Source organism: Neopelma chrysocephalum, unplaced genomic scaffold (genome assembly GCF_003984885.1).
Source record: "Neopelma chrysocephalum unplaced genomic scaffold, ASM398488v2 Primary Assembly neopelma1_65, whole genome shotgun sequence".
Lineage (NCBI taxonomy): Eukaryota > Metazoa > Chordata > Aves > Passeriformes > Pipridae > Neopelma > Neopelma chrysocephalum.
The window spans coordinates 8,210,636-8,227,962 of record NW_020897722.1 but is presented as its reverse complement, the minus strand read 5'-3'; the positions used below and the strand labels follow the sequence as shown (position 1 = coordinate 8,227,962).

Genomic DNA, 17,327 nt, shown 5'->3' with positions numbered 1-17,327 from the left:
CCAGATCTGGAAAATCAAACCATTTGAAGAAAAAGCCTTCTTCAACCCCAGCTGTATGATCCTATCCCTTCCTTTTCCCAAGCATGAGCAATTGAGCCAGGACAGGAAACTGCTGAGCCAACTGGAAAAAAAAAATCACTAGTCTGTTAAGAGTTTGGCTTCTCATCTCTTTGACTGGCTCACTGTGGGTTTGATAGGTGCCAGAGCTAAGGGTAAGCATGGGAATGTGGCCAAAGGTGGAGGAATGTGGCCTCTAGAAGCCTGTTTTCTTCAGTTTAACTTAGCTTACACTTACAATGCTGTCTGTAGCACCATTCGTTCACTGTAATGGAAAAACTTCAGGTGGATTTTAACAGCAAGTTAACACAAACATTGTAAGTAAATAGTAAAGCCTTTATTCTCGTTAAGAACAGCATTTTGAAAATAAAACATTTGCCCATGCTTTACAACCTTTGTAGTTTTGTATACTTATGTACAGTCATCATGGTACACATTGATTGTCTTGAAAATCCTTTAAAGATGTACTTAATAAGATACCAGTATGCAACAATCAGCGGAAAAAAGGGTACGTTATAAAACACACGTTAATACATTAATAAATATATATTATCTATCAAAAATGAGCTTTAGCTCTCATCAATTAATAAAAAGCACCTGCTTTGTAATCCTGTAAGTTGGTAGAATAGTCCAATTGTTTTATTATAAAAGCTACAATGCTCCCTTTTGTATGGCCTTTGGTTAAATCCAAGGCATCAAGCTCAAACAAAGCCAACCAAGATGCCTGTGTTTAGACTAAAAGCTGAAACAGCTCGTTTTATAGTAGTTCATGTACCTTGTTTATAGAAACAATTGTATGTCTTGAGAGTGTTCTTCTGAAGATGCTACATATTTTCTGGCAAGCCTCAAACACCCTCAACTCATCTGAAAGCGGGACAGGATCTGTAAAGAATGGCTTTGAACTCTTTTCCAGCCATTGACCAAAAGCCAGTCATTATAAATCTTGTTTTGGTAATAGTTTTTTCAGATGCTCTGTGATTCCATTTTTCTGCATGGAAACACCATAAGCACATAACCATCAAGGGACAACACAGTAGCTTTTATAGTATAAAAGCTAATTATAATTAGGAGAACTGCGAAAGGCTTGTGCTTACTTACTTATTATGTTTTTCACAGATGCTCTACATTCTAGAAAACTTTCAAAAAAGGCAAAAGTAAATACTGTAACAAAAATATAAGTTAACATAAAGGTGCCTTTCTTCAATTACAGTTTTATTTGGGGCATTTTACATCACAGACTAGTTTACAAAAAAAAGTTGCTTATTACTAATTGTATAAAGTTGGAAAATAAAGACCCTCCTAATCTATTGCCACACTTTCACCACCACACGTTAAACCCAATCCTGCTAATTTTTAGTTTTGTAAATAGTCCACATGACTAACCCAATGAGACTAGTCATGTGAGGAGCAGTTTCTAGGATCTGGCCCTATCTTTGCATAAGGCCTCAAATTCCAAACAACTTCATCAGAAGCAGGATTGGGAACTCTATTTATCAATTCAGTCACATCTAGAAAAAGAAAAAAAAAAGTGTCTTAAGATAACTATATCTTGTACAGATTTTGTCCAAGGTCTGTAAAATGTGTATTATATTTCATCAGTCTTGGTTGTAGCATGATAAACTTTTAAAAAGAAAGCTGTCCTACCATTTGTGCCATGGTCATCTTATATGTTTTTATGATAGAGTTTTATGAGGGATTTTTTTTAATTGTTTTTTAAAAGCAAAATTCTGCAGGCAAGTGATAGGTAATAGTTTTTTTATTGTTCCAAATTATGCATCATATGGGTAGCTATCATTATCTCAAATAGTCTTATTTGATCAAAGCTCTGCTTAAAACAAGCAAAATGTATTTCTAAGTCACTGGATAGCATGCAATATCCACCCCTACCCTACTTGGTTACTAAGGCCATCTAGTTACATACAAAATGAAATAAAGGATCCCTAAAACAAGCACATGCTTCCTTTGCCTCGAGGAGGGAAGGGCAGGGGGGTGCTGACGTACTCCTTCACTCATGCATGACAGAAAAACATTGCTTCTGGAGGAGAAGGGCTTTGAAATAAAACCCCATAAGATGATCATGGCAAGAATGGCAATATATATTTTTCCATATATATATATACATATATCTGTGTGCAACACTTAGGGACTGGTCTTGCAGCCTCCGTACCTGTATGTAGACCTACTGGTGCCGATGGGACTACTCGTGGGAGTACAAGTCTGCAGGACTAGGTTCCTAATTCAGTAGAAATGGAGGTACATGAAGAATCAGGAAGACTCTTGAAAAATAAAAAGCTTGTCTTTCTTTTGCAGTACACAGCAAGTAACTTCTTTCTCTGAAGCTACTAAGCTATTCAGTTATTTGTACATTTTATTTTTTTTTAGTTTGAAAATATATATTTTTATTACAGCATATGCAAAGTTTAATTGTTATATGTTTCCTATGCCTTCAAGTAAAAACAATTAGCTTTTAGTATCGAGGAAAGCTAAGATTAACATTGGCCAAACAGTGAGGATACAATGATGTTTTCAATGTCCGATATGTATTAAATGTTAAAGAAAGGAATGATTGCTTCAATATAATGAAAAACCATGGCACAAAAAATGGGCAATGGGAACCTTTTAAATAACCTGGAGAAAACAAAGATAAAAAGGTTTGAGCAAGTCTGCCTTATATCAACTCAAGAAAATGGATGGGGAGGGGAGAAGTAGGGAAGAAACCACCTTAAATAAACGAAAACAACAACAAACCACCTCCAGCACGGAGATTCTACTCTCTAGGCACTAAAATGCACAACCACATTTAAATGCACAAACAACTGCAGTCAAGGGGACTACTCATACGAACAGGGACTAGAAAGGGAGGTCTCGACCCTACTCTGCTGCTGAGTGTCTCCCAGGGGTGGTCAGTGCTCCTCAGCTGCCCCCGCGCTCCCGCCTGGCCATCAGCCCGACCCCAGCGCTGGGCAGGGCAGCAGCGCTGCCTTTCACCCACCAGCACAACCAACTGCTGCTGCAAACGCCACTCACATTCCCTCCCAGCTAAACCTTTGCCAAAGTACAGCCCTGCAAGGTTTCACTGAATGGCTTCGCCTGCAGGAGATGTGGGAGCGCACAGCTCTCCGCTCACAACCGGGATTGAGGCTGGAATAACAGGGAATCCTTCCCGTGAGGCCGAGGACGGCTGCCTCTGTGCTGGACCTGCGCTTGCCCTCTCTGCCTCAAGAAGCTCCATAACTCGCGTGAAACATTCCTAGACCTTTCATCCCTCCAGAACTGCACCTCCTAGACCAGCTTGTTGAAGAGCAGTGTATCAGCCTACGGCGTAATGGGAATTTAGTTGCCACAGAGTGACAATGCTTGACTACACATGATGCTACGTGACTGTACAGTACAGCTACATAATGAGCAAACAAGGTACTTCTCATGATGTTTGAAATGAAGGGAAAAGGAGCAAAATGGAAAGAAGTCCTGCGTGGCAATCTCTTGTGGCAACATGAATTAAGTTTAGGTGAGAGGAGGGTATTTTGCAAGCAACTGGCAACCACCAAAAACAGGCTTGCCTGGCACACAAGTTACAGACAAGAGAATATCTTACATTTCAGAACACAATATCCCCTCTTCCAATTTAAGGTGTGCCTACTTCAATTTTAAGTTAGATTCAGCTTCAGTTTTACAATTTTGTTTTTGCAATTCTCAGTTCAATGGTGTTCACATTTAGGCAAAATCCTCTGTAGGATTTCGAAAGATCCTGGATGTTTTGTTGCTTTGTTCTGGTACTGTTATGGATTCCTTCCCTCAAAGACACACTGCCAGGGAACAACATCTGCAACAAGGATTCTTATTCTCTACAGCCTACAGCCTTTCACCAGAGGTGTCGTCCAGTGTAACTTGGCGGAGCAGTTGGTATCTGGAAATAAGGATAACAAACCCATAACTGAGAGATCTAGACTGTTCAAAAGTCAGTGTTATCATGCTACATGTACATGACAGCTTTCCAGATGGTAGTTCTAGAGCAAAGTGATACAAAGAGACTCATCTTCCACCCATACAGTGTATTCACCTCTCTGTAAAAACCATGACTATATATACACATTAATCACTATCTGATGTTCTCCACTGAGCTTTGTATCCACCTCAGAACAAAGAAAAACAAACAAAGAAACCCCCAAACCAAATTCTCAAGCTTTTCATCCTTAAACTGCCTTTTCCCTGAGCTGCACATTCTGGTATCAGAAAACAGGCAGAGATGAATCCAAACATCAGAAGGATGCAATCCATTACTGACACAAAGCAAAGCCTTTTCATTTTACTCAAGTTGACATGTTTCACATTGTCTTACCCACACAGGAGAATTCTTTTATCTAGTCCCTCCTGTTCACTATAATCAACCAAAACTTTACTTATTTAAAAACAAAACCAGACCTGCAATCAGTTCACGTTATTTGATTTTAAATGTAGAGGTTGAGTTATGGAATCAGCTCATGATTCAAATGAAAGAAAACCCAACTCACATGAGTATAAACTGGTTCATGAGTAGATTTTTAAGAAGCATGTAGATATGCATGAAAAATGTGGGGATGAAAATTCTTCTTTTTTAACAGTATGCCTGCTATATGAAATGTCTTAAGCGCGAATTACACATGATGTGAAAAACGTTTAGAAAATCCGTTTGGCATCAGATCACTAAACCATTCTTACAACAACCAGGCTGCAGAAAAATAGGTCTATCAAAGAATTGCATGCCAAACTATTGTCTAAGGAAGAAAAATCAATGCTATTAACATTAAAATATTCTATATTCCTCTTTTATGAACCCCTTTTCAAGAGAGGTACAAATCTGTAAGTTACAAAGAATTACATACATTTTACAAGAAAATAGAAGATGGGAAAGATCACCACTATCTGCAACAATTATTCTTATTTGAAGCAATGCACTGGCCTGTAAACATTTTGGTGACTCACATAATCTTGAAAAATATCAGGTTAGAAATGGTGTCTCTTAATAGTTATGTTAAATATTTTAACACAAATTAGATTTGAAAGGGCCATTGAACATGTAGTCTCACAAAAAAACTTGGTTTGCTCAAGCTGCACTGCAAAATGTGAATGACCAAGTAAAGAAATGCAAAATACTTGTTAATTACATATTTTCTAGAGGGAAGGGAAGCATTACATGCATACTTGCTGCCCGAATTTTCATTTATAGCTCTCCCCCTGCTGTGAATAAGCTAAAAGCAGGTTTTTCAATTAGTAGGGGTTGTATACATCAGTGCATATCAAAGATCTCTTAAATCATCACATTTTGATACTTACAGTCCCACCATTTAGCACAACTGCCATCTCAGTTGGCTGATAAACATTGCTTCTAAAAGGAGCGCTGGGTCGGCTTCCCAAACTGCCATTTCGAAATCCTGCCGTTCTCAGTGCTGTTCAGAAAAGAGAGAGCACTCTTAGAACACAATTAAAGCTGTGAAGTCACAAAGTATCTTCCTTCCATCTTAGTTATTGGGAACTTTGCCACTGATTTTAACTTTCATGTTGCCATGCCAGTTTTCACATTGCTTTTGAACAGCTGTTTCTGTTATATAGCTGGGAATGGATCTCGGAAGAATCAGATTTACATAAAATTAACTGTTTGCTGTGAAACAGGAAAAAATTGAATGGAACCAAATTTTTGAAGCTTGCTTAGTCTCATCTCAGCGGAAGCTCAGTATCTTCAGTCACTGAAGCTCTAATGTATCTTGCACAGTGCATTTTGCAAAGTGTTGGCCTGGATACTGTGGGGTTAAGTAAAATGTATTGCAATTTGCTTTCTATCAAATTCAGTGGACAGGGATCCAAAGCCTTGCTCGAGCCAGTAAGCATGCTCACAGCCCCCTGAGCATTACTTCAGCATGACTAGCATATAAGGATTTTCCAGATGTTTCAGATTATATTTACTCTGAGAAACTAGAAATATGGAGTAAATATTGCTTTCAAACAGCTTAAACATGGCAAATGACTGAAGCAAAAGAGAAGATACCAACTGTCCTTCTGAACGTTTATACCAGGAAAACATCAGTCTCCCCATTAATTTTACAGAAGTTTGGGTTCAAGATGTATATTCTGAATGAGAGATATGCACAGTGAGGATATACTGCTTTCTCTCTACACTAGTCTGGGGATGGACACACAAAAACTCCCTCTTTAATTCTGGAGGTAAATAATAGCTTCACTGAGTTCAGACGTGGCCAGGGAACAGAGCTCATTTATCCACACAATGTGCGTGGTTACAACGGGCAATACTCATCTGTCAGCTGGTAAATAGAAACATGAAACATGCCCAGTTCAGGCACCTGGGGCAAGAATTTCTCTTAGATTTAATTCAAATTACAATTCTACGCTCCCTGGCTGAAATCGTGAATGAGCTCAAGTTTACGAGAATTACAGCACAGACTTTAATAAAGCCAGGATTTAATATTGTTGCTCTGTGTAGAACAAGATTTAAATGGATCCTACTGCCATATGCTGTCCTCTATCCACTGCTGCTCCTCTCTTTGGGTGCTGTGCACCAGGAGGAAGAACAGTATTTATTTAGCATGGAAATTTAGAAATTCCACCCTGGTAAAAATACTTAATTGTTGACTTCAGAGACACACAGACCCTCATTTGCTCTATATTTTAAAATTACATATTTTTGCAGAACACAGAGAACAAATGATGAAAATACCTAAGCTGGAATTAAGTACTTTTTATTTTATATTTAACCATCTCAAGGTCAGTAGCACTTTTTTTTTGTTGTCGTTTGACTACATCTTGTATGTTAAACAGAAATGATTGCACTGGTATTTGATAGTACATATAAATAAAAAAAATCTTTATAATACATACTATCAATAAATATTTACACATCTGCACAAAATATTTACATAAAAAGGTTAATTTCAAAGCTATCTTAAAGAGCCATTAAATTCAATTCCATATTGCTAAATCTCCCTTCCCTATTATTGCAAAGAGTCTAAAATTTTTTAAAGATGAGAATCTGTGATAAAGCTGGTGGACAAAACACTCATTTTAGATTTTTTTTTCTCATACCAGTTTTACCATTTTTCCTTGTACTTTTTCCATTACTATTAAATACATGCTCTTGCATAGGGTATGTATAGGTAAAAAACAAGCAGTGCCAAGAAGATCTGAGCAAATGTGTCAAAGTCTCCTTTTAACACATATTTTAAATTTTGTTAACTTTGCTTTTAGGCATTGGCTGCAATGGTGTCTTGTAGTACTAAAAGTTATTAAATGAAATTCAAGGAGTACTGGAATTGCTTGGGCTTGGGTTTCCTGACAGCTGTAGCATTCTACATTTCACATCCAGATTTTTCATGTATAAGGCAAATTTTCTTTGCCTACAGAGGTTGCCCTACTAGTGTGGACTGCACTTCCAGAAAGCACTGAGAACTGGCCTTTGTCCAGCGTTTCTAAATACTTTACTAACATTTTTAAAAGACACAGCTATGAAAATAACTCTTTTAAATAGATATTGCAACCTATCATATGAATAATAAAATCCCAGATTAATATGCTGTTTAAAAGATATTTAAAATATTAACTTTAAAATAGTTTTGCTTTATTAATGCTTAACGTTATTCCTGGAATAGAACAGCTCTTGTTGTGATGTGTAACTTGAAGCTACATCTTTGCTAAGAAAGAAGGAAACTAGGAAGACATACGCTCGTTTGACCCTACAGTTTAAAACTTGTTCAGATTCTTAAAATGCCACTTAAAATCTTAAAAAAGAGTAAATTTATGGAATTGTTTTATATGAGTATTAATGGAAATAACAGGAATTAATGGAGAATATGTTTGTCCGGGCATATTTTCTATTTCAAGCTGACTATTTACTGAAACAAGTATTACAGTCAGGGAACTAAGAGGTGTTTTCTGGTTATCTTGTCTTCTAAAATTTCACAACGAGTAGATCTTCCATTCTTAAACATTATTCCCAAGTATAATTGAAGAAAGTACCCTTCCATTAATTTCTAAACTCTTAACGATGAATTCTCCAATTGAGTTAATTAAATGGATGAAAGAAGAGAACATTCTCTAAGTACCTGCAGAGAGCCAATTGCTAATAGACTCCAGGTGCTTTACCACTGACAACCATCAGCTGATGTCAGTGATCTGACTTAAACTGACATTTCAGCAGCTGCAATACGTGACTTGATTATTACTGCCTGTATTTACTTTGTCTCTACCATAATAATAAGTTTTGTCTCCAAACACTGTTGTCCCAAGTCTGTGCTTAAAGAACTGCTGCAAAGGAATATCGAATCTGTTTTGATTTATTAAAAATTACCCCATGCCATGGCACTATGAATGACATGCATTTATTAAGATAAATATTAATAAGGGCATCAGATAAGGAAATCAATTTTGTGTTGTACTGAGTAAGATTTGGATAGATTAAAACAGAACATAAATTGCAGTATAATAGACACTATAATGATTTTCTAGCTATCACACATCTATCCATTTCACTGAAAAACTTAATTACTGAATGATTAGATGAAAGAGGAGTTTTGAATTCTTTTTTCTAAACACATGCATGAATTGGAATTATATAGACTGAAAGATCCAATTTTGTTCTTAGATCTGCCTTAGTCAGAAATAGCTCCACTGAAGTCACTGCAGTTACCTTACTGTGAAATTAATTTAATGGGGGATGGAGGACAGTTAAAAAAACCAAAAACATACCCAGAAAAAAACAGTGCTTTCAACAGTCCATAGTGCAGCTGCCTCTGTTGCTCTGGAACATTAGTAATAGCAACCATTCTTTTATCCATTTGATTTTTGTATTACCACTGCCCTTGTGGTATTTGTTCACAGAACTTAACTCCTTTCTGTTCAAAACTTCCATACTTAGAAGGAGACCTTTAAACTTACTGCTTAAAAACTTAAAGGAAAAATGCCTTCCTGACCTGCCATTGTGCCAAACAAGAGTGCTGTTTTCTTCTGTGTCTGGTCTGTACCCAGAGGAAATCAAAGACGGGTAAAGACAAATAGAAAGGTGAAGTGCCTGGACAATGTGTCCTAAGCTGCCTTTTGGGGGCTGCCAAAGCAATGTGGCAGCTCCTGGCTGGGATACCAGGCCAGTATTCTTTTCAATTAGAGCGAATAAAAATCAGTGTGACTAGTAATGAAACCCTTTACCCAAGTGTGGGACAGCACCAGAGCACAACCCCCCTCCGCAACCCCATCGGGCTCCTGCTTCCCCCTCCCCAGGTCAGAGGGTAACCCCTGCATTTCTGACACGGGTTAAACATTCAGCAATGCTCTGGATCTCTTAAGCACCCAGTTGTTGCTGGTTCTTTCAGTAATCACTCCAAAACATTTTCTCTGGAAATATTAATGATGTGTCTTCACGCATCCTTCTGTGACAAGGAAAGCAAATTACCTCAAAACCTCTGTGAAACCTCAGACGTTAAAGCCTTCAGAACAAAGGCTGTCTTTGAACTTCTCTATAAGCCACTTGGCATTTTTCCCCCACAGTGACACAAAGTGGCACTAAATTAATTTTAATGGAAATATAATTAATCATAATTGTTTTGTTGCTCAAGAGGCTGAGCGTTTTGTAACATAGACCACTTTATTTTTTTCTTGGGTTTGGGGAAAATATTTTGTATTAAATGTTGTTACCTGCTAATGACAAAAAGTGTCATTTAAACTATTTAAAATAGGGTTTTGCATTTCAAATTGTTCAGTTTTTCAAAGAAAAAACAACATGCAGAAGAATCCTTCTAACTTAACACATGTATTTGCTGCATTTTTCCCCCTCACTGAGTGATTTCTTAATGTAAAAGGGAACAATATGTTGCACGCAAAATATGGCATTTCTAATGACCCTTGTTTTGAACACCTGAAAAAGGTCTCATACAGATAAGTTTTTTTGACTACTACAGAAAAATACAGTCCTCTATAGCAAATTCTTACCTGCGTTATGTTCATCCATTGAAAAGGCTTTATTTTCCATGTAGCTCCGAGGAAGCTGTATATCTTCCTCAAAAGCAGTTTCGCGCATCCTTGGCTGCGAAGTATCAAAATAATTGGGAGTGTTTTCCTGCTGCGATGGAAGGATGGTACAGTGGACCTCTGGGATGGCATGAAAAATTACGAACACCCAACCACTGGACACCAGTGCAATAGCCAGAGTGGGATCACTCCATTTGTCTCTTCTCTGTAGCTCAGCATTACCGAAGAGGTACATAGTCATCCAGGCCACCCAAATCAGAATGGAAAAAAAAAGGGTTATAATGAGGCATATTCCATTTTTCTTCCACTTCTTAAACTTTCCACAGAGAGTGAAAAACGAGAATCCCATGGTAAATACCATCAGGAACATAACGTAAATCGAAGCCATAGCAAAATCCATCGGCTCGTAGCTGCAGGCCAGCTTGTTATCTCTGACAATCGTCAGTATCAACCACTCGGTTGCGATAATGACCTGCACGAGCATCAGGCAGATCGCCACCCCAGCTAGATGCCAGCCAGATGGACTCTTCCCATGGCGAACTAGTCTGCGAAGTCTCCAGGCTTGAGCTAGCAAGCACGAGAAGCACAAAGCAAAGATAACTCCCCACAGAAACCTTCGGGTAGAGCACACCATTTCATCTTCTTGTATGATGAAAGCAAACGTCAGCCCAAACAGTCCCAGAGTCCCAAAGAGAAAGAGGAAGTGCATTCCCAGGGGGCTCTTCTTCTCTTTGTCCTTGATGAAGGGCAGCCTCACCAGCAAAATCAGCATCAGCAGCAATGTGGTCAGCACACCTGCCCCTGCGACCGCCTCCAGCACGATCCCCCAGATGGCATCCAGGTCACACAGGTAAATGTACTGAGGGAGGAGATCCAGTCCGCACCCCCTGGGCGTGCTGGAGTTTTCCGAAGAGCCATAGCTGATCACGAAGAGGAGGAAGAAACCGATGGCTGGGTAGGTTTTCATTTTTCTGTCGGAGACAACAAAGTATTTGTTTAGCTGGAGCTCACTTTGGAGGATTTCACAGGCACTGGAAGCAGAGCTGGTTTCTGTAGCCCGTGTTTACTGTTTTCGCACTGTATTTGCCTGGCACAGCCTACCCCCAGTCCCCTTTGCTGCCCTCCCAGAAGCTGCTTTGCCTGTTGTACTCAGAATGCAAACTGGCTCATTACTGTGTTTGCATAGACTGAAAACAGCGTTGCCAAACTCTGCCCCTGCAAATATCCTAAAGCACAGCCAGAAGAAATTATGTATCCTGGTGCAAATCAATACATTATACACAGTACTTAGATACTTACTACCTGTTCAAACTTAATACCCCATTCAAATTCAGGTACTTAAAGTATGTGTAAGTTGCACTGGGCCTGATGCAAGTGTAAGCTATACCACAAATAGACTGTTCCACAGCCTTGTTCCTTTCACTGGAACAAAGGAAGAGTAAAAAGCACTTTATAAATTATTACTTAAAGGATAAATCAGTCCAAGGAAAATAAACATTGTATTTTTTTTAAAAAAGGAAAATCTTGTTTTCATGCTTGGTCAATAAAGAGTTATAATATTCACTTCTTTCATCTTCTTCCAAAGCCCAGGTATTAGATAGCATTTGCAAATGGGAATGGTTAGCTAGAAAAATCCCATATTCTGTGACAATGGTGCACACATGCAGTGTCATCAATCAGCTAGTCAAAAATGAATGACTCATTGTGCTTCTTAGCAAGTCCAAAGCCATACAAAGGAAACAAATTACAAAAAACAGAGCATCACTTTCCCAGATCCAGAGAGTAAACAATGGTAAACTCTCCAGGAACACAACACATCCCACTTGACCATCAGGACCAAAAGCCTGGACAAATCCCAACTTAGTTTTAGGAAGAACACGGGTTAGGTGCTTTAAAAATTCATATGTTATAGCATTTGTTTATATTAAGCAAAGAAAGGCAAAGGAGATTGTTAAAAATATAACCTTTAACTGCCCAGCGTGCCTGGGCAAGAGCTGCCCCGTAAGGGCAGTCTGGAGTAAACACTGCGTGAACCAGCCCTGAAAGCTGACACTGGTAACCTTCACTTGCAGTTAGTGCTGCAGTTCCAGCAGGATCTTGCCCATTGATGGGAGCAACGTGCCAGGCTAAGAGTGCTCAGAGCAAGACTCCCACCTGTATGGTGTGACCATACGAACAAAACCACCACATCAACGGGCAGTGATGTTGGTCACTGCGAGTCACTGCTCATGTGACATGTCTAGGACACAAAGCGAAAAGCAGAGAAACTGTCAGTAGCTCTTTTGTAAGTCAGACAACAGCCCTAAATGGTTACCTGTCCAAAGCTATTTCATGGATCAGAACTGCATTTAATGAAAACTTCAAAAACTCTGATGAGAGTTGAAAATAGTTTAAAGTAACAGTGCAGTGTTTTTGTGTCGAGCACAGCTGGTCATTACCAACACGAAAACTATTAACATAGACTGTACAAAACTGTACAGGGCCTCTTATAGCTGAGAACTGTGGATTTTCTTCCTGTGCATTATAGGCCTGTGATGACCAAAGTCAAATCTTGAGGATCTCAGTCTTCAAACTAATGTTTCACTGCATAATGACCAATGGCCATTTTCAGCCTCTGCCAGCAGAGAGATGATCAGGATTGTAATGTTTCCTATTAGAGGCACCAAGACAGCAAATGTGCTAATATAAATGCATAATGACTCTGTGGTCTTCACTCACACAACAGACAAAACATCCTATTAAAAACCTTCATCTCAGAAGTGGGAGCTGTGACAAATAATGTGATCTGGGCTTGAACAAACACGAAAAGGGCAATCAACAATCTCTGCTTGCCCATAGAAATTAGCATATCTTTGCACTGTTGAAAGGGCTGCAGTGTTCTAATGATGCAGTGTCCTGCACCTGATGACACATGAATTGGGATTTCTACATATCTTTAATTTACTTTACGGTGAATTGGTAGAATATATACTTGTTTATGTCTTATTTGTAAAATAGGTTTCTCAATGACTCTGTCACAACACTCATGTTAAAAACACTGACCTTACAGACAGAAAACTAATCATCAGTGAAACATATGCAGTTTTGTATTGAATATGGTTACACTCAATAAATCTCCTTGCCTTGTGAGTACATCATTAACTAGAAGGAAACATTCTGAAGGTAATTCTACAATTCCTTCTTCAACTAGCGAATTTACTCTAGAATATCTGAAATGTCCTAAAAAGTGTGAAATGGTCAGTGCCTGCTGACACAAAGAGAGGCAATCCACTGGGATCTACTAAGGCAATGCTGCAAACCAGTGGTACCATTTCAAGGAGGAGGAGGTCATATGGAAAATGATTCAAAATTCATTCTAAATGTCACCCAAACTGGAAACAATAAACAGCCCTTAAGTGAGGGTCATGTTAATTTTCCACTATCCCATCACTTACAAATTATGGTAAGCATGGACTAAATTGCTTTCAATACTAGCTTTGTTTATTAGCTACTCTCCAAAAACCTGGGGGGTAATGAATTAAGTGCAAGTATCCCCAGTTCTAAGATATTTTCCAGTTTTCTGGTTACTTTATTCATGTCATGTAACCCTCATGTGATTGAGCTATTCTAGGACAGTCTGTTTCCATGGAGATTGTGCTGCATGGGTAAGCAGTCATATTGTCAGCCCATCATTTGTTTCCTCTTCCTATTTGGAAGTGTTTGGGAGGGGGGAAGGGAGCGTTAATGAATTTAAGTATTTCCCCCTCCACGAAGAAGTGCCTTCTTTTGGAAAGGGGAAATTAAGCTGTGACAAAACATATCGAGAATGCAGATAAAAATATATCCTGAAATGCAGAGATGTTCAACTCCAGAGGAGTTTTCTCAAGTTACTTCCATCTGTGAAACTACTTTCGGGAAAGCTGATGGAGATAAACAGTGGTCCTCTTAGTAAGGTTCTAGACTGCTACAGCACTGACCAAGAAATCTCTAGGATGGCTGACAGGTACTCCTGGTGTGAAATCATTTCCTACCAAATGTCAGTTAAGTCCCACTGAACACTAGATCCTGCCCAGACCAAAGCTTGCAAGCAGGGCTTGAAGTCTCAAAAGGAGAAATCTTTTCCTCTCCACTGGTATGAATATAGCAGTTTGTTTCCAACCTGTTTACTATGTATTTCTGCCTGACTGGATAAAAACTGGCAATAATAATCAACTCCCTGTGATGACACCAACGAAAAAATCCCCTTTCTAGTGTTGGTACTCAGCACTGAACACAGACAGTTGTAAAAACAAGGGAAAACACTGCATTACAACATACAAGTCTTGCAAGGGAATACCACAACTTAAGCTAAAACGACAGACTAAATAATTTGAAGGGAAAACTGTAAAGTTTTTTTTTTCCAGAAAAGTTGCTTAGGAAAAAAGAAATATATCAATATGGGTGTTTTATTCAAATAGTGTCTTCCTCAAGCCTGTGCAGTGTGTAGGATGGCAGAGTCCTGTGTCTGAGATTTTGTAGTAAAATCTGTCTGCACATTCTCACTGGTGGTTACCTAAATCAGTAACTGTAGAGGAGGAGTATTTTTACCTCTTTATGTCTAGATTAGCTCTTACCAAAGTTATGCAACCTCATGGTAGTAACAATAGCGCTCTTTTTGGCTGGCACTTCGTTTCTATTGCCAGAGAACTACAGCAATAGTAATACAGGAATGCCACAGAAACATTCCAGCACGGATACAGTAAGTGGCAGCAATACAGCCCCCACATAGTTGAATGAACGGTTCATACAGAAGGAAATCAACTTGAGATTTCCACCCCCTCCCCCCCCAACTGCTCTCCACAATTTTATTTCGGTAAAGCTATTAGGGTAACATACCTAAAACCAGAGCAACCAAAAGCACTTAAAATGAATCAATGAGCCTTACACATTTCAGGCAAAAGCAGCAAACAATTAGCAGGACAGCTCTCAATGACAGCTGTAATAACTCCACAGAGTGCAGTCTCCTACGTTACATTATCTGGTGTAGAATCACTACAGAAATTGCAGACACAAAGCTGCCCCAGCAGGTATGAAGCACAATTACAAGCAACTAAGCAGAAACAGAAAATCTCACAGTTGTCATCAAAAAGTTGTCATGGTTAAAAATCAATGAGGCTTTCCATAACTAAAGTCTTCAGACCAAAGCTTGCAAATATCCAGTCAAAAAGATATTGCTGTATGCTGCTACATAAATCTGTAATCGTGTGAAGATTTAGGGTTAGGCTATTCATGGTTAGATGTTTTACCCCTTCCCATATTCTAATGTTAGTCAACAGACACAAGAAGATGCATCCAATCACAAAGAAGAAAAACAACCTAGTAAATATAAGCAATAGTAGCACAAATAGTAACCTGCCTGCCACACAGACACAAGACTGGTTCACTGTGCAATTTCCAAAAGAAAACCGCCCCCACCATGAAGTGTTGTGGAGAGATGCTAGTGAGTGAGGAATTAATCACAACACGGGATCTCTGCCAGCTGCTTTTGATCAGATCAGAAGAATGAGCTTCAGGACTGATAACAGAGCAGCAACAGCCAAGTTGAGATCAGACTACTCAAGAGATGTGTGTTTTTCCAGAATAATAATTAATAGTGCAATTGTGCTTTGTAGGCAAAAATACAGCAGTGATTTTGACAGCCCCTGCATTAGATACATATAATGCTCTGCAGAGCCTCACGGTTACAGAAAGCAAGACCCCACTCCAAAAAGGACACGTAGAAAAAGTGCTGCTTTCATTTAGAAATATTTTGTAATGCTGAATATAATATGAAGGGATCTTGCTAATGTTCTAGGTGCTCACAATTCCCTTCGGTCAGATTCCCTTCGGTGAATCGCCTGTGCCCGGATCCTTCTGGCCACAGTGCCTAGCGTAGATTTCACAACCGATAGCAATCAATGACAGTAATCAATGTTTTTATTTTCTTTTCTAATTCTCAGACTGTTTCTATTCATGTCACAGCCTTCTAACAGATGGGTTCTGTCACCTGATTTCTCCTGATGCAGCGAGAGGACACCTCAACCCCGATATTCCCTGCTGGTAAGCAGCAAGCGTATCCCCAATAAACAGGTACTCCGTGCTAGCGCTGAGCACCAACCTGGGTGTTTGGGTTCAGCGCGCAGGAAATCCTGTTAGCCTTGGGATAAACATTAGGGCAGGTGTAAACAAAGGGTTCACATAAGTGCTAAATCCTATCACTGCGTGGCTTTGCGGAGAGGTAACACAGAGACGGGGCTTTTATCAACTAGAGAGAAAACTGCTCCGCATCCAGCCGGGGCTCCCGCTAACCCCGGGACCGGACAGGGGCGGCGAAGGGCCAACAAAAGGCTCTTCCCCCTCGGCCTGTACCCCGTTACTGCTGCCCTTGAGCTCCCGCTGGGGAATGCGATGAGATGCCGGGCTTGGCTGCAACTCCCCCGCGAGCGCGGTGCGAGGCCGAGCGGCCCCTCCGTGCGGCCGGTACGCGGCTGCCGCTCCGGGCTCCCCTTAATCCGCCTGCAACCTCCGCCTCCTCCTCCTCCTCCCTGGACGATGCCTATCCCGCTCCAGCCTCCTCTCTTTTGTCCCTTCGCTCATTTCTCTCTTTGGTTTCTTTTCCCCGTCTCTCCCTCCCCCGCCTGTCCCCACTCTCCCAACTCCACTATCTTCCTCGCCAGCTTTCCTCCCCGCTCCCCGCCGCGCAGCGCAGCCCCCTGCTCCAGCCCCCCCCATTCTGCCCTATATCCCGTCTAATCCCCCCCGGACTCCTATATCCAGCCTGTTGTCTGCTGGCGGCCACCGGGCTAATTCTGCGGGCAGCGCAGGGCGCAGAGCCGGGCGAGCGGCTCCGCTGTGCCCCCCCCGCCCGCAGCGCTGCCCCGGGGGCAGCCCCCCGGACCCGGCTCCGGTGTCCCCCCCCCCGCCCGCCGCCTGGCCGCCGGCTCACCCGCTGTCTTGCTGCGGCCGAGGGCGGCGGGGCAGCTCTGTCCGCCAGCCCGCCGCAAGTCACATCCCGGCACCGGCGGCGCGGCGGCTCCGCGGCGGGGAGCGAGCGCAGCCCCGACCCGCCCCGCGGCGACTCATGGAGCGCCCGGCCCGGGCAGCGCCGTGCGGGTGCGGTGTCCGCCGCGCTCTGCGCCCGCCGCTCCGCCGCGCCGCGGCCCCGCGGACAGCCCCCTCCCACCGCCCCGCCCTCCCGGCACGGCGCGGATCGGATCGGCACGGGGGGGATGAGCTCGCCCCGCACGGCGCGGCACTGCCCGGTT

The 17,327-nt window shown here is 41.1% G+C and overlaps 2 protein-coding genes across 3 annotated transcripts in view; one reads left to right on the top strand and one right to left on the bottom strand.

Annotated features, from left to right (window-relative positions):
- IQCK (IQ motif containing K) overlaps positions 1 to 16,172 on the top strand; it is a 53,144-nt gene extending 36,972 nt beyond the window's left edge. Inside the window, exon 9 of the mRNA XM_027683976.1 lies at positions 16,045 to 16,172. Coding sequence (XP_027539777.1) covers positions 16,045 to 16,052 — 8 coding nt within the window. The 3' untranslated portion in view covers positions 16,053 to 16,172. The remainder of the gene's footprint in view (positions 1 to 16,044) is intronic.
- Positions 373 to 17,119, bottom strand: GPRC5B (G protein-coupled receptor class C group 5 member B). 2 transcript variants are annotated; one of them, XM_027683973.1, is made up of 4 exons: positions 17,009 to 17,119; positions 10,027 to 11,036; positions 5,371 to 5,483; positions 373 to 3,964 (listed from the first exon to the last, which is right to left on the bottom strand). In XM_027683973.1, the coding sequence occupies exons 2-4, from the start codon at positions 11,030 to 11,032 to the stop codon at positions 3,920 to 3,922; spliced, it is 1,164 nt and encodes a 387-aa protein (XP_027539774.1). In that variant the 5' UTR covers positions 11,033 to 11,036; positions 17,009 to 17,119; the 3' UTR covers positions 373 to 3,919. The 2 variants fall into 2 exon arrangements, with proteins under 2 accessions (XP_027539774.1, XP_027539775.1); XM_027683974.1 differs by having other exon boundaries at positions 373 to 1,565.
- Between the last annotated feature and the right edge of the window lie 208 nt (positions 17,120 to 17,327).